A 27,017-nucleotide genomic window follows, 5' to 3' on the forward strand; every position below is an offset into this window, starting at 1 on the left:
GGAGAGGGTGTACAGGGTGGAGGGGAGTGAAGGGGGAAAATGGGACAACTGTAATAGCATAATCAATAAAATATATTAAAAAAAAGAAAAGAGAACCAACTATAGGGGAAAACATATTTGCCAATGATACCTAGGACAACAGTTTGATCTCCAAAATATATAAAGAACTCATATGACTCCACTCCAGGAAGACAAAAAATCCAATTAAAAAATGGGCAAAAGACTTGAACAGACACTTCTCCAAGGAAGACATACAAACGGCTCAGAAAACTGAAAGTGGAACTGCTTTTCAACCTGACAATTCCACTGCTGGGATTATATCCTAAGAACCCTGAAAGACCAATGCAAAAGAACCGATGCACCCCAATGTTCATAGCAGCACAATTTACAATAGCCAAGTGCTGGGAGCAACCTACGTGCCCATCAGTAAATGAGTGGATCAAAAAACTGTGGTACATTTACACAATGGAATAGTATGTACCATAAAGAAAGAATGAGCTCCTACCCTTTGTGTCAACATGGATGGAACTGGAAAGCATTATGCTAAGTAAAATAAGCCATGCCATGGAAGACAAATACCATTTGATCTCACCTATAAGTGGAACCTAATCAACAAAACAAACAAGAAAGCAAAATATAACCAGAGACAGTGAAATTAAGAACAAACTAACAGTAACCAGAGGGGAGGTGGGAGGGGATAAAAGAGGGAAAAGGAGTAGGGGTTTTCAGGAACATGTATAAAGGACACATGGACAACACCAAGGTGGGGATTGGGGGTAGGATCAAGGGTGGGATGTGGGATGGCTGGGGTAAGGGGAAATGGAGACAACTGTATTTGAACAATAAAAAATGTAATAAAAATGAGATTTATTTATTTTTAGACAGAGGGAAAGGGAGGAGACAGGGAGAGAAATATCAATGTGTGGTTGCCTCTCCCATGCCCCAAGCTAGGGACCTGGCCCGCAACCCAGGCATGTATGTACCCTGACTGAAATGGAATCAGCAACTCTTTGGTTCACAGGGCAGCACTCAATCTACTGAGCCACACCAGCCAGAGCCTACCTTTTTTAATTGATCAAATGTACTAGGTGGTTCATATATTTTGTAATTTTTGGAAACAGGATTTTGATTATATTTATTATTTTGTAATTCTCATTGTTGTTAATTTCTGCTTTTATCTCTATTATTTCATTCTTTGTTATTTCTTTGGTTTACTTTGTGGTTCTTTTGCTGGTTTGCTGAGCTTCGACTTTAATTCATTTATTTTTATTCTTTCATGTTTATCGATACAGTTTTTAAATAATAAATTTTTCTCTGATAACAGCCTTAAATACATCCCAGAGATTCTGACATGTAGAATTTTCACTGTTATTACTTCTTAAAAATTCTATAATATCCAGTTTGTATTCCCCTTTTACCTAGAATTTATTTAATAGGTTTTAAAATTTCCAGATAAAGGACCTTATTTTTCTTGTTGTTGTTAATAAATTCTAGTTTTACAATATTTGATCAGCATGTCTGTAACAATTTTACTTTACAGAAGTTACTCATATTTTGTTTGTGACCTAAATTGAGACCTAGTAGTCTCAATTTTTCTGAAAGCATGGTGGGTGCATAAAAAGAGTGTGTATTATTAGAGTGTAGAGTTCAATTTATATCCATGAGAAATACCCTATTCACTACCCTATTTCCATTATTTATCTCCATTAGTTATATTCTGTTAGAACTTGTACCATTAAAAATGCCAATTAAAACCACAGTAAGATATCACTGAACACCAATGAGAATAGCTAAAATAAAAAATAGGATAATAATATTTGGCCAAGTGGCTTGATAGAGAATGGTCTAGTACACCAAAAGGTTATCAGTTCAATCCCCAGCTGGGTGTATATGGGAGGCAACTGATCAATGTTTTTCTCTCATATCTATGTTTCTCTCACTTCACTCTCTCTAAAATCAATAATATCCTAGGTGAGGATTTTTTTAAAAAAGGGTAATTCCAAATGCTGCAAAGATGTTGAGAAACTGGAAGAAGATACATTGCTAGTAAAAATTTTAAATGGTACAGCCACTCTGGAAAATAGTTTGTCAGTTTCTTATAAAACTAAACATGTACTTACCATACAGTACAGCAACTGCACTTTTAGACATTTATGCCAGAGAAATGAAAATTTATGTTCACACAAAAACCTGTATACAAATTTCACAGCTGCTTTATTCATAATAGCCCACAAAGGGGAAACAACCTAAATGTTCTTCAGCAGCTGAATAATTAAACTGTGGTAGATCCATACAATGGAATGCTACTCAGCACTGAAAAGAAATAATTATTGATACATGCAACAATTTAGATGGATCTCAGGGCATTTAGAAAACATGATTTCACTTACAAAGCATTTACAGGACTATATAACACTCTCAAGATGACAAAGTTAAGATGAAGACCAAATTAGTGGTTGTCAGAAGACAAATGGGGGGTTGGAGCAGAGGCAGTGATGACTATTAAAGAGGTAGCATTAAAAAGTTCCTTTGTAGTGAACTATTCTTATAAATTTGTGGTGTTAACACAAATTTATACGTGGGCTCAAACTTCACAGAACTACACACACACACACACACACACACACAGAGCATATGAATACAGAATAAGGTCTGAGGGATAGTTAACAGTATCATAGCAATGTCACTTTCCTGATATTGATATTGTACTAAAGTTATGTAAGATGTCACCATTGGGGAAGCTGGGTGAAGGGCTCCTGAAACTTTATGTATTATTTTTGTAATCCCTTGTGAGTCTTATTTCGAAATTAAAATTTTTTTCAAATAATAAAATAAGTGACTATTATCTTTATGCTACTATATAATTCTGACACGTATTCCTCTGGGGGTTTTTTCCCCATCCTCAGACTCAATTAATATGCTAGAAGGGCTCACAAAACTCAGAGAGACATTTACTTACATTTACCAGTTCACTATAAAAGATATTATATGAACACTTAGATGGAAAAGATACATAGGGTAAGATACATGAGAAGGGGCACAGTGCTTCCACACCCTCCCTGGTCACTACACTCTCCTGAATCTCCACATGTTCAACAACCTGGAAGCTCTCCAAACTCTGCCCTTTTGGGTTTTTAATGGTGGTTTCATTCCATAGGCATGATCAATTAACTGGAGATTAATTCAATCTCCAGCCTTTCTCTCCTACAAGGTGGGGTACTGAAATTTCCAACCTTGTAATCACATTGTTGGTTTGCCTGCCAACCAGCCCCCATCCTTAAGTGTTTTCTAAATGTCACTTCATCAATATTAACTCAGGTGTGGTTGAATGGGGTTCATTATGAATATCAAGACACCTTTATCACTCTAATCACCTAAAAAATTCCAAGACTTTTAGAAGCTCTGTGCTGGAAATGAGGACAAAGACCAAGTAAGTATGTATTTCATATTATAAATCCCATTAATGTGGGCTCTCTCTGGAACACACCTATGCTTTTCTTCCCTCTCAGGCATGCATCTTTATTTTTCTCTCCTAAATTTAAGGGTCCCCACTAAACTTGCAACCATGGGAGCAATAGGCAGTGGCAACTCGTCCTGGGGTTACTCCCCTGAACCTGTCTCCAAACCCCGCTTTTCTCTAACTTTTCAGTGTGCTAACAGCAGCCCTGCCTTGGCTCGCTTCTGTCACTGTAGCTTTTACTTCTCAGTGAGTCCATGCAGCCCAGCATGGCTGACTTCTTTCCTCTAACATTTTTAGAAAGCCAAAGCAGAACACCACCTAGGTTCTCTCCTCTTGCTTCCTCTACCCTAGGCCCATCCTTTGTTTCACTATCCCCAGTTTTAGTAAGTGTACTCTCATAATTTAAAAAAAAATCCATCCCAATAACAGAGCTAATAATTCTAAAATTTATGTCTTAATTTCAAACTTTTCCTCTGAGTTTTGGACTTCGTTTCTAATCCATACATGACATCTTCACTGGACGCCTCAGAGATATCTAAAACTTAACATGCCTAAGACAGAACCCTTATTTTTCCCCATGAACCTATTACCTCACAGTCTTTTCTAATAAAGGCTACCTAGTTACTAAAACCAGAAACCCAGTAGTAGTAGATTGCTACTCTTCCTTCATCTCCAAATCCACACCATCAGAAATTCCTGTTAACTCTATTCACAGCTACATTTGAAATTCATCCATTTCTCATGATCTACACTAGCCTCCTATTATCTCCCAACTTCAACTATCATAAATTAGTAACTTTGAATCCACTCCATGACCAGCCCTTCACAACCACAACCATAGTATTCTATTATCTTGGCCATTAGTTATTTATCTTAATAGCATTCATTATCACCTGCAAATATTTTATATACATGTCTGTCTTCCACACAGGCACTTGAGCTCCACAAAAGCAGATACCAGGTATATATCCCCAGTACACAGTGCCTCAATGCCAACAGTTAATACAAATATGCTGTGTAGATGAAGAACTCAATTTTAGTTATTTTATGAGAATATATCAGTGCTGATTTTCTGCTAAGCTCCCTAGGATACAGGGGAACACTGCTCTTTCCAAACACCATTGTTGTTCTAGTTGTTATCATTCTATTCTGTTTACTCTGCCTTTCTTTGATAATCCTTATTGTTTAGCAGTTGGAATTCCATACTTTATCTTCTTGTTTTCTAAGCAATGGCTTGTATAATCTTGTACATACTGATAGCTATTTTCCTGACACTATTTCAGTATTTTATAAAATATTTTGCTTATTACTTCTCCTACTAATATTATTATATTGTTATCATATTATATGCAAGTTCAACACCTTATATTCACTCTTTCATTTAATCTTCACAAACAACCCTATTAAGTTATGTATGTATTTTTATTTCCTTCACCAATGAGGATAAGGGGTATAATGAGGTCAAGTAACTTGCCTAAAAACACAGACTTTAGAAGTGTAGGACCAGGATTCAAATTTGGTCTGTCTGATTCCAGAGACTATGACTACCAGTTTATACTGTCTACCTTACTTTATTTTCTTTTTATTTTTTAAATTTCTTGGTGAAAAAGATAGCTGCTAGTTTCTTCATTCAACAGCTTATTTTAACGAAGCAAAAAGGGATGTCAGAGAAGAAAGGTAGTTTTTCCTAGCAATGGTAGATGGAAGAACAAGGATTCAAACTCCTACCTATCTGACTATAACCCATGCTTTTTTCATTACCTAAAGGTTTCTTAATCAGAGGCTCAGAAAGTCTAGTGAACTTTGTAGATCCATGCAAAATTTTGCTTCTATTTACTTAAGTCCATTTTTCTGGGGAAATGGCCATTAGCATCTCAAAGAGGTCTGTGACTCCCTAAAAGGTTAAGAACTACCACTATACTGACTCTCTGAGAAAATGAAACATAAACCTCAATATTTCTTTAAATATGTATGTGTCACAATGTACAAGTTTGTTTTTATAAATTCTATTTCATTCTTACTAAACAAAATAAAGCAATACTCCCCAGCAAACTTAGAAAACATTTTATAAACTTACCATTTTAACTCTACTTTTAAAAAATGTGTATATATGCTTGAAATATTAAGATATTATTATATGTAAAATGTGCCTTACATTCTTCAGGCTGGACAGATGAATAACTCCCAAGATTTAATAATTGACTGGTAAATGTTGATTGTAGTATTGTCTCACCAATCCAATGACCTTCATGAATAATAACATCTAGAAAGGGGGGAAAAGTTATGATCATGCCATAAATTCCTTCATACTGTGGTTAACTTACCAATCATAACAAATATGCATGCCTCCCACATATCAGGGAATCAAACTTCAAATATGTTAAATGATTTAATTCCAGACCTTCTCAGTTTCAAACCCTTTTACCTGTTTATCTTCAACTGCCTAAAGGACATTCTTTTTGTAGGGGGGTGGGGGAGGGAGGGTGGGTAAACAAGGCAGCAGGCAACCTGGTCTCATGACTGCTAAGGGACATTCTTGACTGTGTATTCTATTGGCTCCCCAAACTCAGGATGGCTAAGTCCTAGCCAGGTAAATTAAAAGATGAGGTCATCTTGAACTTCTACCTCTCCCCACCTTTGTTATTAGCCCTCTACTTTAAAAAAATTTTTTTTTAATTTTTTATTGTTGTTCAAGTACAGTTGTCTCCATTTCCCCCCCACCCTTGAACCTACCCCCTTTGGCTTTGTCCATGTGTCCTTTATATATGTTCCTTGATGATCCGCCCCCTATTTTCCCCCATTATCCCTCTTCCCCCTCCCTTCTGTTACTGTCAGTTTGTTCTTTATTTCAATGTCTCTGGTTATATTTTGCTTGCTTGTTTGTTTTGTTGATTAGCTTCCACTTATAGGTGAGATCATATGGTATTTGCCTTTCACCACTTGGCTTATTTCACTTAGGATGAACCCAAAGAGGCCTACTCTAACCCTCTACTTTTGACTCTGCTTCTTGAATCTGCCCACAGCCTTGCTACTGCTACTGTTTACATCATACACCTTATAGGCAGTTTTACACCTGGGAAGCCAAATACTGAGCAAAAGGGCTACTCAGTGAGCAATGAACCAGAGCAAAAGGAGTTAGATGAATTGACTTGCCCGTAAATAAGATGACATTGCCAGTGTCTCTTTATTAGAGACAGCACTTTACAATCTTACACAACTAGCAAGGTAGATTAACTAAAGTTCTCATACCCGCAGCAAAACATTTGTAGAACCTACTAATGGTTTTCTTGATGTTGTCTTTTTCTAAGCTTCTAAGGCTGACCCGATACCTCTTTTCTATCACATTCTTTCTTTAGAGGTGTTATTAAGCTTAATCAATTTCTTCCCAGTCTGAGATTCATCCTTAAAATGTCCGGTGTCTCTGCTTTACTATACTGTGTACTGATTTTAAGTCAATAAAGAACTGCAGCAATACCCTGGCCAGATAGTTCAGGTAGTTAGAGCATCATACCAATACACCAAGGGTGTGGGTTCAATCCCTGGTCAAGGCATATATGAGAATCAACCAATAAATGCATCAATAAGGGGAAGAACAAATCGATGTTTCTCTAAAACAAAATAAATTTTTAAAAAGAAATGTAACAAAATATTAACTTTCTTATGTCAGGTGAAAAAGCAGGATAAAAAACTACACAGTTTTTAGGATTACAACTATATAGTAAGGGTATGCATTCTGCAGTCTAGGTGAAATCCTGGCTTTATCACTTCCTAGATGTGCAACATTGGACAAATTGCTTTACTTCTCTGGGTCTCAATTTCCTCAAACTAAAAAATGGGAATAATAACCAGTACCTTCCTCACATAGTTGTAAAGAGTTGATATACATGTAAAGTCTAAAACAGGGTTTGACACAAGGGACTTCCCAATATCAGCTTTTATATATCTATGTACACAAATTTTAAGAAGTATAGGTAAGATAACTGGTAACACTTCAAAACTCTAATGGTGGTTATATGAGGTTGGTATGATATATCAGGAGTTAACCTTTCCATATTTCCCAATGTGATTAATGTAACTTCAATAATTTAAAAATGCAATAGATATTCTATATCTGTTCCCCCAATAAGAACATAATACGCACAGCATTACTTGGGATTAAGTAAAGTAGCAGACACATTGTCCTTTCATCATAAAACTGCTAATATAGTTAATGAAAAGGGCTAAAAATAAGACATACATAAACAAAGCCATAAGAAAACAAAGAAAGAGCCTGATGATATGACCTAAATACTAGTATAATAAATGAGTAGGAGGAACAACCAAAGAAGGCTTCTGAGGGAGAAGGTGAGTAGAAATGAGGGACAGAACTAAGAAGGCTGGAACACAGGCCCAGAAATGGCAATGCACAGAATACTAGGCAATGGTGAGGAGGCCAATACAGATGTTATAAAGGGGTCAGTCATGCTGGCGTTAGAGAGGCAAATGGGAAAGAAAGAGTCCTCAAGTAGGAGGGAGAAAAGCTTATAGTTTTATACACTAAATTACCACTATAACACAATGACCTTACCTGTAAGTAAAATTATATCTCCAAGAAACAGTGTAAGTGCCCAAAATGCCGCAGTCCTCCACAGAAAAACTTTCTTTTTAATTTCTGATTGGTCAATTATCACAATTGTTGCTAAAGGCACCTTAGAGCCAGAATTTGGTCCAGATTTTGTATTTATTTCTTTCACATGACATGGAGATAATACCATGACTAAACAATTATACTTCTGACTTTTAGAATTACAATCTTTTATTAATGATGTTTTTTTAATACCCTTAAATTTAGACACACTCCTCTGGTCCCTTGTAGTAGGATCTCCTTCATTAGAAACCAACTTAATTTTTTTAGAAACTTGGAAGACTTTAAGATGGCTCAGTTTATCTTCAGAGATCCAATTTCTTTTAACAGAATTTTTGTGGAAAGCATTTATTTGGGAGCACAGTATTCCTGAGGTACACGACTCAATACATATATCATTTGATGGCAGTTTATCTTCAAAATTAAAAAGTTCTTGAGATCTCATATTTCCTTCAAAGCCTTTATCACAGTTTATATGAATGTGACTACTCCTTGTTTCAGGAAAAACAGGACTAAAAACTTCAAGGGAATATGCTTGGTTTTGTCTACTTTCATATCTTTCTACAAAAGCATCATCAGGCTGAATCAAATTATCTTCAGTTATTTTTATTTCCCCAAGACTTGCTTCTGATCCAAGCTCCATGTTTAACCTCCCTTTATTTATAGAATTACCCCCTTTATACTTCCTTTGAGTTAAAAAAGCTAGTTGGCTGGAGGTCATTATACTGAGAAATTCAGTATCAGTAGATACTTTAAGGTCTGAGGCCTTCCTAACTGCTCCTTCAGGCCTTGGCTTATCTACTGTGTTAGAGGAATTCTTTTCCAGACATTGGTTTTGTATTTCTTGATGTTCTGTTGTTATATATGTTGTTTCAATAGCTCCTGACCCTATATTAATCTGTTTAGTACTACAGACCAAATCCAATATAGCTGCACACTTATGGTCTAACTGAAAGATATTTTTTTGGACATTTTGACCACATATATTTAATTGATCTTCATGCTGTTCAACTGTGATTTTCTTACTTACACTGAAAAGCTTTTGATACTTTTCTTCTTCAGTTAAATGCTGCACTCTGCCCTTACATGCACATAGCTGGACATCAGAGTTAGTTTTATCACTCATCCATAAGGGATGACTCATCTGGAATTTTTGAGTCTGTGTTTCAGAAACACAATGTATAAAGTCATCCTTCACATGAACAGATCTATTCATTGAGTTTGCTGAGAAATGACCATTAGGAAGATCTGGAGGGCCAGTAGTTTCTAGGACTTGAAAATCTTCAAGATTTTCGTTCTTGCATTTTTCATCCTTCAGATGTAAAGAATGTTGATTGTATAAAAGCTGAATTTTTTTCCAGGGAGTAGCACTGGACACTAAAGAAGTTGGTTCCTGTGATACTATCATTTTCAATGGGCCAATTGGAGCACCCCAAAAAATGTGGACTTCAGATCCTCTACTCATGGTTTCTGGAAAAAAAAAAAGAAAAAAGAAATATCTAAAATGAGTACTTTGTCAGTAGATATTTATAATTTGATACTAACTTTAAAATATACCAAAAGCAAATGTAATATAAACTATTAATCAAAAACACCATTAAAAGAGTTGATTTATATTGGTACTCCATTTAATCATAAAATACATAAATATACAAGAAATCATAAAGATAAATCAAAATATCCAGAAAATTGCTCATGTAAAGACTCTATGTAATGAAAAATTAAAGAGGAAGAAGATGGCGGTGGAGTAGGTGGAAATTACAATCACCTCCTCCCAGGTGTGAACTGGAATTACAACTAAGATATAGAACAATCAAACAGAACAATCAATCTCAATAACCAATTGAATACTAGCTGAACAAAAGTCTTACAATCAAAGATTTACAGAAGAAGCCACATTGAGACTGGGAGGAAGGGAAAAAGGGCTGGCCCCACTCCAATGGGCAGCAACTAAGAATCCACAGGGTTATCTGAATTACAAAGGTCTCCTCTGAGGAATGTGAGGTCTCAACCCCACTCAGGGGTCCCCAGCTGGGACCAACAGAACCAGAAGATGTATCCACACAACATCTGGCTGTGAAAATCAGCAGAGATTCTGTCCCCCAGGGAGAGTCAGTAGTCTGCTAGAAACCCAGTTGCCCTCTTAAAGGGCCAGCACACAAAATCTCACTCAGAGCCACTCACCCTAGGTTCTGGTAAAGGGAAGACAGCTCAAAGTGAACTGGAGGGCTGCGAAAACCGACTGGGTTGTATGGCTCCAGGAAGAGAGATGAAGGGACATCTACCAGGGTCCCTGTTCTGAGTGTCTCTCACACACTGCCCACGGATGCCATTTTTCCTGAGTCAAGCATATTGTGTCAACCTGGGGTGACTGCACAGGCCCCACCCTCCAGGCCCCCTTTGCCCCATCCATCCAAGCTCACACCGTGCAGAGGGATCTGCTGCCTGGGCCTGGGGTGTAGACTTTCTTGGGGGGGAATCTTGAGGACAAACTCTGGGAAGGTCAGAAATAAACTTGTGTTGTCGTGTCGCAAAGGCCATTTCCCCTCCTCCTACAGTGTGCCTCAGCAATAGGTACCTCAAGTGGTGACCCCCCCCCATACACACACACAAGCCAGAGCAGTGGCACCAGAGGGCCCCACTCCACAGAGAAAGATCCACTAGTCCCGCCAGGAAAGAACCACAAATTCCAACCTACCCTCCCAACTCCTCCTCACGCACCCTGCTAAGTCTGAAATATTCAGTGGGCTGTGGCCAACATAATGTGCCACCTCCCCCCACCCAAGAGAATACTCTCCAGGAGGTATGAACAGACTCCAGGAAAAATTTAGTGTGTGGCTCTTGGGCAGGGCCATTTTCCCCTTGCATGATAGACTACTGCCACCATTCCTATGCAGAACCCTTCACTCACATGGCCAAATCTTAGGCTATTCGGGACTGATGAACACTGCTGGGCTCACCCTAATGCAGCGATTTTCAACATTTTTTCATCTCATGGTACACATAAACCAATTACTATAATTCTGTGGCACACCAAAAAATATTTTATAGTTTTTGTTGATTCGACAAAAAAAGGTATAATTTTGATTTATTCACACCAGATGGTTATAGTTGTGTTGGCTGTTGTAATATTTTTATTTGACAATCTAAGGGAAAAGAGGTTAGTGCCCTTGACTAAATAGTCAGGTGTTGCATTTAAAAAAATTTTTTTTTCATGGGCTTTATTTGGAGATTGTTGAGGGAAGAGAGGGAGGAGCTAGGACTGGTGGATATATGGGGGGAGGGGCTTCTCAATTTGCTTTTTAATTTAGAACATGTTTCCTGGAGGTTAGGATGAATGAGAACAGCTGTAGAAGTGAGAAGAGGGGAAAAGAAAAGGATATGGAGTGGTCACTTTCATTAGGGATGGAAGCCACAACCAGGATATAGGAACTAGGGGTGGGAGACTCAACCAAGGTCACTGATTGATGCCAGCTTCCCCAACCTTCCTGCCCTATCACAGCTCCTGGTCCAGATGTCTGTCCTGCTAGTTCCCTCAACTTCCTGTGCAGAGGAAAGGGATGAAGATGTATAGAATGGTGAGACCTTGTGCCTCCAAGTCCCTTGCCTAGGAGAACTGCTCACTCAGCCTATTCTGAAGTCCCAGTCAGGAGGTCAGGATGGCAGGGTATAGGCAGGGGAACAATTGTACCCTTCACAGCCCCTTCTGATACTCTGCCCCTTCCCAACTCCTCACCCGAGGTTGCAATTCTCGGCTCAGTCTTTGTGTGTTTCGTCTTCATTCCCATTCCCCCAATCTGGCCATCCTGCCAGCTGAGTAGATTGTTGTAGTCCCTGTTTGAGTCAGCACAGGACAGGTACCTGTGGCTATGGCCAAGGGATGTCACTGTGGCCACATCCTGGGCACTGTGATCAGAGGATCACTCAGACAATGTGGAGGAGCACTCCACATAGGACATGGTCCCCACCTGCTTGGCCAGCATAGTGCCCTGCTCATTTGTACAAGAGATAAGCCGCTACTTGGACAGCTCCCTCAGTGTGGCCAGTTCAGTCAACATGTCCAATTTACAGCCAGCCAGCACAACTTTGCCACTGGGGCAAAACTCCTGAGTCTCCCCTTGCTACTTAAGGAGACTGTCTAGTGTTTCTGGTGGGCTAATGTTGAAGCCAATGAGCACAGTGTCTGTATCAAGGTAGGCCAGAGGCCAACACTATCATAGGAAGAAAGACCTAAAGTGTCCCACATGTTGAGCTCAATGTGGTGTTGGTCTATGTCAAAGCCCATAGTGTAGTCCTCAAACATGGTCAGGACATAACTCCTGGCGTAGGCGTCCTTGGCGAACACCTGGAAGCAGCATCATCTTGCAGCACTCCTTGTTCCCCACCACCGCAGTCTTAAAGCAGCCACCCTGCCCTCTATAGTCCCAGCTACACACAGGCTTCCCATACAGGCCCCTGCCCAGGCCTCACTGCTGATAACACTATCTCATGGGCCTGCACCAAGCCTCCATCTGGGAGGGCGATATCTTCTCTGACATGCTCCCAGTCCCTTAAAATTTCTTGTGGTACACCAGTGTGTCATGGCACACTTGTTAAAAATCACTGCCCAAATGAGTCACTGAGATTCTGCTCCATCACAAAGGTCAACAGGCACTAGCAGGTGACAGCTGACCTTGGTGTACCCTGAGACTGTGGCTGAGTGGCCTCAAACCCAGTACTGGCACCAAGTTTGAAGCTGCATCAATCTGGTGAACACCACTCACCCCTACATGGTGACTCACTCACACCACACACATATTGCCAGAAGCTTTCAGTTACTAAGCCTAACAGGCAGCTAACAGATGAGGGCACATGTCTGGGAGCCTTGGACCCTTTGCTAACTTTCCTCCAGGCTCAGTGCTGGTGGAAGCTGGCCTTGGAACACACCTAGGCCCCTCCTACATACACTGATGATCAGCAGAAGCAGCCACAAAATTTGGATCAGGATCACTTTGTAGCCCCAAACACATAGTTCAGGCTGGTCACAGGCAGCAGCTGACATGGACCAGCACTGGATTCCCCTCTCAAATTGCCCCAGAAACAATACAGCCAGCGATTCATAATACATCAGAACATGACCTGATTAGCTCCACAGTGGCACACACAAAAGAAGATTTTGGCAAACACCAGTTCCTGTTGGGGTGAATTCAGCTTTCAGAGTCAACTCACACACAGCAGCTCACACTATACTCAATGTCAATCCAGCAAGAGAAGCAAACACACTTACAAATGGGCCAACAACAATTAAGACTCAATTACAACAACAGGGCCTACATAACCCAGGTAAGGGACATTCCTGGAGCACCTAGCTCAGGTGATCAGGGAGACTATCTCATTGTGCCCCACAAGACACCTACTATATGAGGCCACCATACCAAGACTGGGAGGAATAGCAGATCTACCTAACACACAGAAACAAATACAGAGGCAGCCAAAGTGGGGAGACAAAGAAATCATGTACTAAATGGAAGAACAGAAGAAATACACAGAATAATAACTAAATTAAATGGAGGCGAGCAATCTAATACCAGATACAGAATTCAAAACAATGGCTATAAGGATGCTCAAGGAACTTAGTAATAACTTCAACAAAGAAAAAGCAAACATAAAAAGAAATAGAAAACATATATAAAAACCAGTCAGAAACAAAGAATAGAATATCTAAAATGAAGAATACACTAGATGCCCTGGGTGGTATGGCTCAGTGGATTGAGTGCCAGCCTTTGAACCAAAGGGTCACCAGTTTGATTCCCAGTCAGGGCACATGCCTGAGCTACAGACCACGTCCCCAGTGGGGAGCACACGAGAGGCAACCACACATTGATGTTTCTCTTCCCTCTCTCTCCCTTCTTTCCCCTCCCTCTAAAAATAAATAAATAAAATTTCTTTTAAAAAAGAATACACTAGAAAAAATCAACAGCATGCTACATGTAGCAGAAAACTGAATCAGATATTTGGAAGGCAAGATAATAGAAAACACCCAATCAACGCAAAAAAAAAAAAAGAAAAAAATTTTTAAGTGGAAATAGTCTAAGGGACCTCTGGGACAACACAAAGCATAACAACATCTGTGTCATAGGGGTACCAGAAGAAGAAAAGAGAGAGGAAGGAATCAAGAACCTATTTGAACAAATAATGGCTAAAATTTTCCCTAACCTGCTGAAAAAGAAAAGGCACACAGTTACAGGAAGTACAGAGATCCCAAACAAGATGAACCCAAATGAGGTCCATGCCAAGAAACATCATAATTAGAGTGCAAAAGATTAAAAACAAAGAATCTTTAAAGCAGCAAGAGAAAAGCAGCTACTTACCTACAAGGAAGTTCCCAGAAGATTGTCAGCTGATTTCTCAATAGCAACTTTACAGGCCAAAAGAGACTGGCATGAAGTATTCAAAGTGATGAAAAGAAAGAACCTACAACCAAAGATTTCTCTACTCAATAAGGCTATCATTTAAAATGGGAGGTGAAATAGAGAGCTTTTCAGAAAAGAAAAGGCTAAAAGAGTTCACTACTACTAAGCTAGTATTATTTACAAAAAATATTAAAGGGTCTTCTTTAAGAAGGAGAAGAAACAAAAGAGAATCATAGTTATGAAGAATAAAATGGCAATAAATACATACCTACCAATAATCATTTTAAATATAAATGGATTAAATACTTCAATCAAAAGACACGGGGAGCTGCATAAATAAGACAACACACCCATATATATGCTGTTTACAAGATATCCATCTCAGAACAAAAAATATATATACAGAATGAAAGTAAAAAGGTGGAAAAAGGTATCTCATTCAAATGGAAAAAAGAAAAAGCTGGGGTAGCAATTCTTTATCACATAAAACAGACTGTAAAACAAAGACTATAACAAGAGATTAAAAAACATTACATAATGATAAAGGGATCTATCCAACAGGAAAATATAACCCTCTTATATATTTAAGCACCCAACAGAGGAGCACCTAAATATATAAAGCAAGTATCAGTGGACATAAAGGTAGAGCTTGACAGTAACACAGTCATAGTTGGGCATTTTACTACTCCATTTTCATCAATAGATATCTTCCACACACAAAAAAAAAATCAACAAGAAAACAGTAACCTTAAACAAAACATCACACCAGATGAATTTAATTGATATTTTCAGGGCAGTTCAATATATATTCTTTTCATGTACACATGAAACATTTTCTAGGATAGACTACATGTTAGAACACAAAAAGTAGTCTCCATAATTTTAAGAAGACTGCAATCATATCAAGCATCTTCTTCAACCACAATTATATAAAACTAGAAATCAAGTACATGGAAAAAAAGGGAAAAAAAACACAAACACATGGAGGTTAAATAACATGTCACTAAACAATGAATGGGACTTCCACCCAAAATGGAGGCATAGGTAGATACACTTTACCTCTTCACACAACCAAAAGAAGGACAACAACAAATTCAAAAACAAAAAACAAGAACTGCCATAAAATCAAACTACATGGATTTCTGACACTAAGGAGTTAAAGAAGAAACCTTCATCCAGAGCAGTAGGTGGGGCCCAGATGGGCAGCTGGAGTGGAGAGGACTCACAGCAAGGTGGCAGCTGGAGGACCTGGGTGGGCAAGGGGGCGGTTCCACCTTGTGTGTTGATAAACCAAGAGGAACAATTGGGGAGTGAGACAGGCCGCACAACCCAGGGTTACAACACAGGGAAATAAAGCCTCAAAACCTCTGACTGAAAAAACCTGTGGGGGTTGATGCAGCATGAGAAACTCACAGCTTCACAGAAGAGTTTGTTGAGAGATCCACAGAGTCCTAAAATGTACACAAACCCACCCACATGGGAATCAGCACCAGAAGTGCTCAATTTGCTTCTGTAGTGGAGGAAGTGACTGAAAGTTGGCCGAGAGCCAAGTAAGTGGCATTGTTCCCTCCCCGACCCCTCCCCCACAGAGCACAACAACAATGGAGCGGCACAAGGGTAGCCACATCCTAGCAAATACCTAAGGTTCCACCCCTTACTATATAACAGGCACAACGAGACAAAAAAATAAGGCCCAAATAAAAGAACAGATCAAAGCTCCAGAAAAAATACAACTAAGAGAAGAGATATAGCCAACCTATCAGATGCAGAGTTCAAAGCACTGGTAGTCAGGATGCTCAAAAAAATGGTTAAGGATGGTCACAAAACAGAAGAAGAAGTGAAGGGTATGAAAAGTCAAATAAAAGAAAACATACAGGGAACCATTAGTGAACGGAAGGAAGCCAGGACTCAAATCAACCATCTAGTGCAGAAGGGAGAAATAAACATTTGACCACAACAGAATGAAAAAACAAGAATTCCAAAAAGTGAGGAAAGTCTTAGGAATCTCTGAGACAACTTTAAATATTCCAACATCAAATCATAGGGGTTCCAGAGGGAGAAGAGGAAGAGCAAGAAATTGAAAATTTATTTGAAAACATAATGAAGGAGAACTTCCCCAGTCTGGCAAAGGAAATAGGCTCCCAGGAAGACCAGGAAGCTCAGAGAGTCCCAAAGAAGTTGGACCCAAGGAAGCACACACCAAGGCACATCATAATTACATTAGCCAAGATTAAAATGAAGGCGAGAATCTTAAAAGCAGCAAGAGAAAAGGAGACAGTCACCTACAAAGGAGTTCCCATTAGACTGTCAACTGATTTCCCAAAAGAAACCCTACAGGCAAGGCTGGAAAGACATATTCAAAATCATGAAAGGCACGGACCTACATTCAAGATTATTCTATCCAGCAAAACTATCATTTAGAATGAAAGGGCAGATAAAGTGCTTCCCAGATAAGGTAAAGTTAAAGGAGTTCATCATCACCAAGCCCTTATTATATAAAATGTTAAAGGGATTTATCTAAGAAAAAGAAGATAAAAAATATGAACAGTAAAATAACAACAAACTCACAACATTCAACAACCAAACCTAAAAAAAACAAAAAACAAAAATGAACTAAGCAAACAACTAGAACAAGAACAGATTGACAGAAATAGAGATCACATGAAGGGTTATCAGCAGGGACAGGGAGAGGGAGAATGGGGGAAAAGGTACAGGGAATAAGCATAAATGGTAGGTACAAAATAAAGAGGGGAAAGTTAAGAATAGTATGGGAAATGGAGAAGCCAAAGAACGTAGATGTATGACCCATGGACATGAATTAAGGTGGGGGAATGATGGTGGGGGTATACAGGACAGAGGAGAATGAAGTGGAGAAAAAGTGGGACAACTGTAATAGCATAATCAATTAAATATGTTTAAAAGAAATTTTAAAGAAACAATGAATAGGTAAATAATGAACTCAATGAAGAAATCAATAGTTACCTTGAGACAAATGAAAATGGACACACAACACTGCAAAATCTATGGGACACAGCAAAAACAATCATAAGAGGGAAATTCATGGCAATAGAGGCCTACCTCAAGAAGCAAAAGAAATCTCAAATAAACAATCTAATCTTATACCTAAGGGAACTAGAAAAAAATTAAAAACAAGCTCAAAGTGAGTAGAAGAAAAATAATAAAGACTAGACCAGAAATAAATAACATAGACTTAAAAAGTATAAAAGATCAATGAAATCAAGAGGTGGTTCTTTGAAAAGGTAAACAAGATTGAGAAACCTTTAACAAACCTTTAACCAGGCTCATCAAAAAAAAAGAGAGGACGAAATAAATAAAGTCAGAAACAAAAGAGAGAAAGTAACAACTGATGACACTACAGAAATTCAAAGGATTATAAGAAAATATTTAGAGCTCTGGCAGGGTAGTTCACTTGGTTAGAGAGTCATCTCAATATGCTAAAGGTCAACGTTATGGGTTCGATTCCCAGTCAGGGCACATACAAGAATCAACCAATGAATGAACAAATAAGTGTAATAACAAATTGATGTCTGTCTGTCTGTCTGTCTGTCTCTCTCTCAAATCAATAAATAAAAAAATATGGACTCCACCAAAAAACTACTCAACATAATAAGTGAATTTGGCAAAACAGTGGGATACAAAGTCAATATTCAGAAATCAAAGGCATTTTTGTACACCAAAAATGAAATACCAGAAAGAGAAATCAGAGAAAAAAATCCCATTTGCTATAGGACAAGAAAAATAAAGTACCTAGGAATAAACCTAGCCAAGGAGGTAAAACACCTGTACTAAGAAAACTACACAACACTGAAGAAAGAAATTGAAGAAGACACACACACAAAAAATGGAAGCATGTACCATGTTAATGGATTGGAAGAACTAACATCATCAAAATGTCCATACTGCCCAAAGCAATTTATAGATTGAATGCAATCCCCATTAAAGTACCAATGACATATTTCACAGACATAGAACACTTCAAAAATTTATATGGAACCATAAATGACCCCAAATAGCTGCAGCAATTTTGAGAAAAAGAACAAACTCTGAGGGATCACAGTACCTGACATCAAATTGTAGTACAAGGCAACTGTAATCAAAACAGCCTGGTACTGGCATAAGAACAGACACATAGATGAATGGAACAGAATAGAGAGCCCAGAAATAAGCCCAAGGCTCTATGCTCAATTCATATTTGACAAAGGGGGCAGAAGCATAAAATGGAGTAAAAATAGCCTCTTCAACAAACGGTGTTGGGAGATATAGACAGCTACATGCAAAAAAATGAAACTCGATCACCAACTTACACCATACACAAAAATAAAGTCAAGGTGGAGAAAAGACTTAAATTTAAGTTGTGACACCATAAAAGTCTTAGAGGAAAACATAAGCAGGAAAATTTGAAACATTTCATGCAGCAACATCTTCACTGATATGTCTCCTAAAGCAAGGGACATAAAGGAAAGAATAAACAAATGGGACCTCATCAAATTAAAAAGCTTCTGCATGGCTAAAGAAAACAGTATTAAAATGAAAAGAGAACCAACTACATGGGAAAACATATTTGACAATGATACCTCAGACAAGGGTTTGATCTCCAAAATATATAAAGAACTCATACCGCCCCACTCCAGGAACACCAAAAAAAAAAAAAAAATTAAAAATCGGCAAAAGACTCAAACAGACAGTTCTCCAAGGAGGACATACAAATGGCCCAGAGACATATGAAAAGATGCTCAGCATCACTAGCCATCAGAGAGAAGCAAATTAAAACCGTAATGAGATACCACTTCACACCAGTCACAATGACCATCATAAACAAATCAACAAACAAGTGTTGGAGAGAATGTGGAAAAAAAAGAATTCTAGTGCACTATTGGTGGGATTGCAGACTGGTACAACCACTGTGGAAAACAGTATGGAATTTCCTTAAAAAACTGAAAATGGAACTAACTGCCTTTTTACCCGGCAATTCCACTGCTGGGATTATACCCTAAGAACCCTGAAAGACCAATCCAAGAGAACCTATGCATGCCAATGTTCATATCAGCACAATTTATAATAGCCAAGTGCTGGAAGCAACCTAAGTGCCCATTAGTAAATGAATGGATCAAAAAATTGTAAATGAATGGATCAAAAAATTGTGGTACATTTACAAAATGGAATAGTATGCAACAGAGATAAAGAGAGAGCCCCTACTCTTGCGACAGCATGAATGGAACTGGAAAACATTATGCTAAGTGAAATAAGCCAGGTAGTGAGGGAAAAATACCACATGATCTCGCCTTTAACTGGAAACTAATCAACAAAAGAAAAAAGCAAGCAAAATATAACCAGAGACATTGAAATTAAGAACAAACTAACAGTAACCAGAGGGTAGGTTGGAGGGGATAATGGGGGAAGGGTTTTCAGGGACAACTATAAAGAACACAATGAACAAAACCAAGGTGGGGGGGTAGAATCAAGGGAGGGAGGTGGGTTTGGTTGGGGTGGAGGGACTGGTAGGGAGAAAAACTGTAATTGAACAACAATAAAATAATTAAAAATAAAGAAATAAAAATAATAGCAAACAAATCCAGCAATACATTAAAAAGATCATACACCACAATCAAGTAGTATTTATACCTGGGATGCAAGGTTGGTACAATATCCACAAATCATTTAATGTGACACACCACATAAACAAAATGAAGGTTAAAAATGACATGATCATAGCAATAGATAAAAAAAATCATTTCATAAAATCCACCACCCCTTTATGACAAAAACTCCCAGCAAAGTAAGAATAGAGGCAACATACCTCAATATAATAAAAGCCACATATGACAAACCCATAGGTAACATCATACTCAATGGGCAAAAACTACAAGTGTTTCCCTTAAGATTAGGATAAAAAAAAGTGATGTCCACTTTTACCACTTTTTTAAAAAGATGTTATTTATTTATTTTTAGACAGAGTAAAAAGAAGAAAGAGAAACATCAATGTGCGGTTGCCTTTTGTGCACCCCCTACTGGGGACCTGGCCTGAAACCCAGGCATGTGCCCAGACTGGGAATTGAACTGGCGACCCTTTGTTTTGCAGGCCAGGGCTCAATCCACCGAGCCACACCAGCCAGCGCCACTTTTACCACTCTTATTCAAATAGTACTGAAGTCCTAGCTATAGCTATCAGACAAGGAGAAGAAATAAGATTCATTATTTACAGATCACACAATACTGTATATAGTGAACCCTACAGGTTCCACCAAAAAATTACTGGAACTGATAAATGAATTCAGTAAAGTAGCAGGATACAAAATTAATATTCTGAAACCAGCTGCATTTTTATACACCAATAATAAACTATCAGAATGGGAAACTAAAAACAATCCCATTTATATAGCATGAAAAATACCAAGGAATACATTTAATCAAGAAGGTAAAAGACCTGTACTCAGAAAATTATTTAGCACCAAAGAAAGAAATTGATAAAGATACAAATAAATGGGAGCATACACCATATTCATGGACAGAAAGAATTAACACCATTGAAGTATCCACGGTACCCAAAGCAATCTATATTCAATGCTAGGAATATCAAAATACCAATGGCATATTTCACAGAACTAGATCAATAGGCCAAAAATTTATATGAAAGCACAGACACACAAAAAACCCCAAGGAAAAAGAACAAAGTTGGAGGAATCATGCTACCTGATATCTAACTATACTGTAAGGCCATAGTAATTAAAATAGCATGGTACAGGCATAAAAACAGACATACAGATCAATGAAACAGAATAGAGAGCCCAAAAATAAACCCATGCCTATATGGTCAATTAATATTTGACAAAGCAAGCAAAATATACAATGGGGTAAAGATGATCTATTCAATAAATGGTGCTGGGTAAATTGGACAGACACTTGTAAAAAATTAAACTAGACCAACTTCTAACACCATATCAATAATTAAATAGATTAAAGACTTAAATGTAAGACTTGAAAACCATAAAAATCCTAGAAGAAAACATTGGCAGTAAAATCTCTGACATTTCTCTTAGCAATACTTCTTATTTCCTTGGGCAAGGGAAACAAAAGGAAAAACAAGCAAGTGAAACTATATCAAACTAAAAAGTTTTTGTACAGCAAAGGAAATCAACAAAACAAAAGACAACCTACCAAGTAGGAGAACATATTCACCAATAATACATCTGATAAAGGGTTAATACCCAAAATTTATCAAGAGCTCATAGTACTTAACACCAAAAAAAAAAAAAATCTAATTTAAAAAATGGGCAGAGGACCTGAATAGACACTTCGCCAAAGAAGACATATGATGGCCAACAGGCACATGAAAAGATGCTCAAGATCCAAAGTGAGTAGACCAATCATATGAGAAATGCAAATTAAAACCACAGTGAGATATCACCTCCCACCTGTCAGAATGACTATTATCAAAAAGTCCACAAATGACAAGTGTGGGCAAGGAAGTGGAGAAAAGGGAACCCTTGAGCACTGTTGGTGAGAAAGTAGATTGGTTTAACCACTATGGAAAGCAGTATGAAGTTTCCTCAAAAAATTAAAAATAGAATGGCCTTATGAACCAGTGATTCCACTTCTGGGGATTTATCTGAAGAAACTGAAAACACTACTTCAAAAGAATACAAAGTGGGGTAAACGTAGGTTTACAGTTGTTCATATGGAAAATAATATTATAATTAATAATACAAGAATAAATTGTTTCATGTATTCATAACTGTAAGTCTACTTTTTGCCCCACCTTATATATGCACGTCTATGTTCATTGATGCATTATTTAAATAGCCAAGCCTTGTCTGGTGTGGCTCAGTGGATTGAGTGCCAGCTGGCGAACCAAAAGGTCACTGGTTCGATTCCCAGTCAGGGCACATGCCTGGGTTGCAAGCCAGTCCTCAGTAGGGAGCACTCAAGAGGCAAATACACATTGATGCTTCTCGCCTTCTCTTTCTCCCTCCCTTTTCCTCTCTAAAAATAAATAAATAAGATATTTAAAAAAAATAAAATAGCCAAGATATGGAAGCAACACTAGTGCCCATCAATAAACAAATGGATAAGAAAACTGTGGTACAAATATACAATAGAACATTACGTGGCCATAAAAAAAGAAAGAAATCTGCCCTGGCTGGTTTGGCTCAGTGGACTGAGCACCAGCCTGCAAACCAAAGGGTTGCTGGTTTGATTCCCAATCAGGGCACATGCCTGGGTTGCAAGCCAGTTCCCCATTGAGAGGCACATGAGAGGCAACAACATAATGATGTTTTTCTCCCTCCCTTCCTCTCTGTCTAAAAATAAACAAATAAAATCCTTCTTTAAAAAAAAAAAGAAGGAAATCTTACCATTTGCAACAGCACTGATGGATCTAGAGCACAGGTGGCAAACACAAGGCCTGTGGGCCAAATCCGGCCCTCCACCTTGTTCTATCCCACCCAGCACCTTGCTTCTACCCAGAGGAAGCTCCAAGCTCTCACTTAACTGTTAAGGAGTAGTTACATTTACACAGTCCTAAAATTACATTCAGTCTTTTGAAGGTAACCGTAAGTCTGATGTGGCCCCCGGTGAAAATGAGTTTGACACCCCTGATCTACAGGGTATTATGCTCACTGAAATAAGCTAGTCAGATGAAGACTGATTTCACTTATATGTGGAATCCAAAGAACAAAATTTAAAAAACTGAAATAGACTCATAGACATAAAAAACAGACTGGTGGTTGTCTGAGGGGAGAAGGGATTGGGGGACTGGGTCAGAGAAGTGAAGGGATTAAGAAATACAGAATGGCAGTAACAAAATATCAATAGTAAGAAAATATCAATAGTAATGGGGATGTAAAGTACAGCATAGGAAATACACTCAATAATATGGGATAACTATGTATGGTGCTAGTTGAGTATTAAAAATATCAAGGGAAACACTATGCAAAGTATGTGATTGCCTAATCACTAAGCTGTATACTTGAAACCAATACAAAATAAAATTGAAATTAAATTGTAAAGGAAAAAGATAATGAAAAGAAAAACTAAATTAAATTAGATACTATTAAAATACTCTAAGAAAAATAAAGCTAAACATACTAACTCAAATAAGCAAAAAAAATTCTTAGTATGCTCATTTCTTATGTTGTATAAATTTGCACCATTTAAATAACAAGTTAGTAGAGAAGGAAAAAAACGCATTTGTTTAATTATTTTATAGTAATCTTTAAATTTCCTGTTTTCTTTACTACACAGATTATTTCAGTAAATTTAGGGCCTCCTACATTCAACTGTGAATTCAGTTTCCAAGACCAAAAGAGAAGGCTCAAACCAGAAGGGAAAGAAAATAAAAAACTGAGGTTCTCTTCAAAATGTACAAGTGACTATATTATCTATTTTCACTCCAATTTGCTAGCATAGTCATTAATTGCTTCTGTATTTTTAAATCTTCTCTAAAATACAAATATAAAGATTAAGAATCATTTTGCCTGGCTGGCGTAGCTCAGTGGATTGAGCGCAGGCTGTGAGCCAAAGTGTCGCAGGTTTGATTCCCAGTCAGGGTACATGCCTGGGTTGCAGGCCATGACCCCCAGCAACCGCACATTGATGTTTCTCTCTCTCTCTACCTCCCTCCCTTTCCTCTCTAAAAATAAATAAATAAAAAATCTTTAAAAAAAAAAAAAGAATCATTTTGTAGTATATGGATAAAAGAAACTCATAATTTAAACTTTCTTCATTAATTGTGGCACTTGATATAAGCATATTTACTGAGATAAAAACAATCACACCATTATTTCCTTGATAATAACTGATTTTCAAAAAGTATATATTAAATAGATCTATTTAGAGTTTCCTGGAAACTTCTTTTAACAGTACTACAGGGACAAAAAGACAGATAATGTTCTTGGCCTGAGGGAACTGTCAGCCTGGCTTTAAAAAAACAAAAAGGAAAGAAAAACAGTGAATGTTTAGGAATAATGTAATAGATACTATAAATTATAAACACTAAATCATAATCTACTGAGGAAGAATGATTCTATGGAAAGCAAGCATCATGGCTAAGAGCATTAAAACAAAAGAAATATCATCTGTAAAGGCAGAGTTATGAAAGACGGTGACATGATTAAGGGCTTTTGATTAGAGTACAAGGTCCTTATAAAAGATAAGATTCCCAATCATAAAAAGTCTATATGGAAGTACAGAAAGTTTGGAAGTATATAGGAAAGGAGGAACAAGCAAAAGAATGACAGCTATAATTCCCAGTCACTCTTATCATTCCTGGAAGATTTGCTCATTGTCACCTCTTCCAAATCTAAATCTTGTAGTTTCAATATCAATGTGGATGATCCTTCCAATATCCTAGGTTTTTGGCTCCCTGACCTCCTCTCTTCCATTATTCTATTCTTCACCTTAACCTCAGTTATCCATTCTCATAGTTATATACTCTACCATTACCTGTAACTACATACCGTTCCCTGATTTCATTTTGGCTTTCAACTCTCTAATTACTTCCTGTCTTCCAATTTACTCCCTCTAAATGTACAACTCTAACAACTCTTTGACTGCACAGGAACTACAATAAACACACTGTTGGTACCACATTTTAAAAGCCTCAGTTTTGCTCATCATCATTAAGCCAGCACTACAAGATGCACACACACTGTGCCCCGCTGTGGCTCAAAGGCCTACTGCCTTCAGAAGCCCACCTATGGCAAATGCAACTACCCCACCAAGCAGAAAAGGAAGAATAACTAGAGTACTGAGGCTAAACAACGAAACATCAGAGGGACTGGTCACATGAGGCACCTCAAAACTGTATACTGAAGATTGAGGCATGGATTCTGTGAAGGAACAAAACCCAAACCCAAGAGGGCAGCTACTGCAGCATCCAGCTCATCTTAAGGATTTCAACAACTAGTCGTGCAATAAATGTGGGTGGGTTTGTTTGTTTGTTTTTTAACAAAGCCTCATTCTTCACTTCCCTCTTTAACCAGCTTAGATTCCATGGTCCATTATTGTAATCACTGCCTATTATACATTTCTAACTCTATTGCTCTCCTCTCCAAGGTATTTGCCCAGCTAAACTCTAAACACTGTTTGAACCATCACCTACTCTACACCTATTGCCCAACAGCTGGAGCAACCAGGAAAAAGATATCCACAATCATCTGAAAACTAGTCTCATTTTAAGTTAATTACCACTAACTTCAAGGTGCTACCTAGAAATCCTATCTTTATCCATTCACTCCCCAAGGTAACTCTTTTATTCCTTTTCACTATTTAAATCTCCAGCATCTCCTCCCCGTCCTCAAGTTCAGCAGGCGACTATGATACCATTTTCATCTACAAGCTCACAAAAAACAAATCTACCCGCCTCTATCATATCCATATATTTTGCTTCCCTTCATATTACTATGAGTGAATTGCTCATGCTCAGTGAAGAAGAGATAGAGGCCATCGTCTATTTCTAGAGGTGGACAGACCCTTGGCTGGCATCTGTGAACTTAGATTTCAGGAGGGTTTGCACCTTTCCTTGGTAAGAACAGCGCACCGTGCCTAAACTACTTATGTAAAACAAAGTTATGATGACCACATGCTTTGCTTCTGAGAAACTGGAATTTTGGTACATACAAGCAGAGGTGGCTATGTTGACCTGCACTCCTCTGAGAAATGGCTGACTGTAGTTCTAGGGTAGAAAATGTAAAAAATGAACATAAAATGTCTCATCATATGAGGAAGCAAGAAAAGTATCAAAGACTACTAGGGTTATATCAACAAAACTCAGGAGTCAACTTAAAGAGGCTCCCACTGGTCCAAGTTGGACAACCTGAGCATCAGTGAGAATGATTACTATATGAATTTGGAACACATGAAATATGTTTAAATCCATGAGTTCATAGGATAACTAAAACAAACTCACTCAATGATCCCTTTTAGAGGATACTGCCTAAATAATTGTTTTAAAAGTTGGTGAATGAAATGAAAGAAAATGTATTCTTTATTTACTAGCAGTATACAAGATGGCCAACTATTTGATGAGAGGAAATCTCTCTTTACAGAGATATTCTGCTAATAAGACAAAAAAAAAAGGACTGATAGAATAGCACAACATCCTAATAAATTAATGGATTTTCTAATCAATGATCATTAATGGCTGCTAACATCTCAAGGTAGATGTTAAAAGGGAGAATGGAATCTGTAGATCGAAACCAATTATAATGAATGGACCTTATTTAGATCCCGATTTGAAGACACAAATACCAACATATTATAAGACAATTAAAGAAAATGAAGCTTTGATATTTTATTACATTAAGAGATTGCTATTTTTTAGTGGGATAATGTTAGTGAAGCTATGTATGAAAGAGTTATGTGCTAGTGATACATAATGAGTATTTGCAGATAAAATGGTGTGACATTTCAGATTTCTTTAGAACACTGGGAGGGAAAGAGGGAGTGAGGGTATATAATATAAGATGGGCCACGTGTTGACAGCTGTTGAGGCAGAGTGACAGAACACACAGAGATTCACTGC

General features: G+C 37.8%; 1 protein-coding gene and 1 pseudogene across 6 annotated transcripts in view; both read right to left on the reverse strand.

Annotated features, from left to right (window-relative positions):
* SHLD2 (shieldin complex subunit 2) overlaps positions 1–27,017 on the reverse strand; it is a 176,802-nt gene that overhangs the window by 79,490 nt on the left and 70,295 nt on the right. For all 6 annotated transcript variants that reach the window (XR_006786057.1, XM_045842446.1, XM_045842448.1 and 3 more), the window contains exons 2-3: positions 8,028–9,554; positions 5,616–5,723 (exon numbers count right to left, since the gene is read on the reverse strand). Coding sequence is in view for 5 of the 6 variants with exons in the window: in XM_045842451.1 (XP_045698407.1) it covers positions 5,616–5,723; positions 8,028–9,554 (1,635 nt within the window). In the remaining variant the exon portion in view is untranslated. The remainder of the gene's footprint in view (positions 1–5,615; positions 5,724–8,027; positions 9,555–27,017) is intronic.
* LOC123821095 lies at positions 11,817–13,125 on the reverse strand (annotated as a pseudogene).

Source organism: Phyllostomus hastatus, unplaced genomic scaffold, assembly GCF_019186645.2.
Source record: "Phyllostomus hastatus isolate PE091 unplaced genomic scaffold, TTU_PhHast_1.1 phas_contig_38, whole genome shotgun sequence".
Lineage (NCBI taxonomy): Eukaryota > Metazoa > Chordata > Mammalia > Chiroptera > Phyllostomidae > Phyllostomus > Phyllostomus hastatus.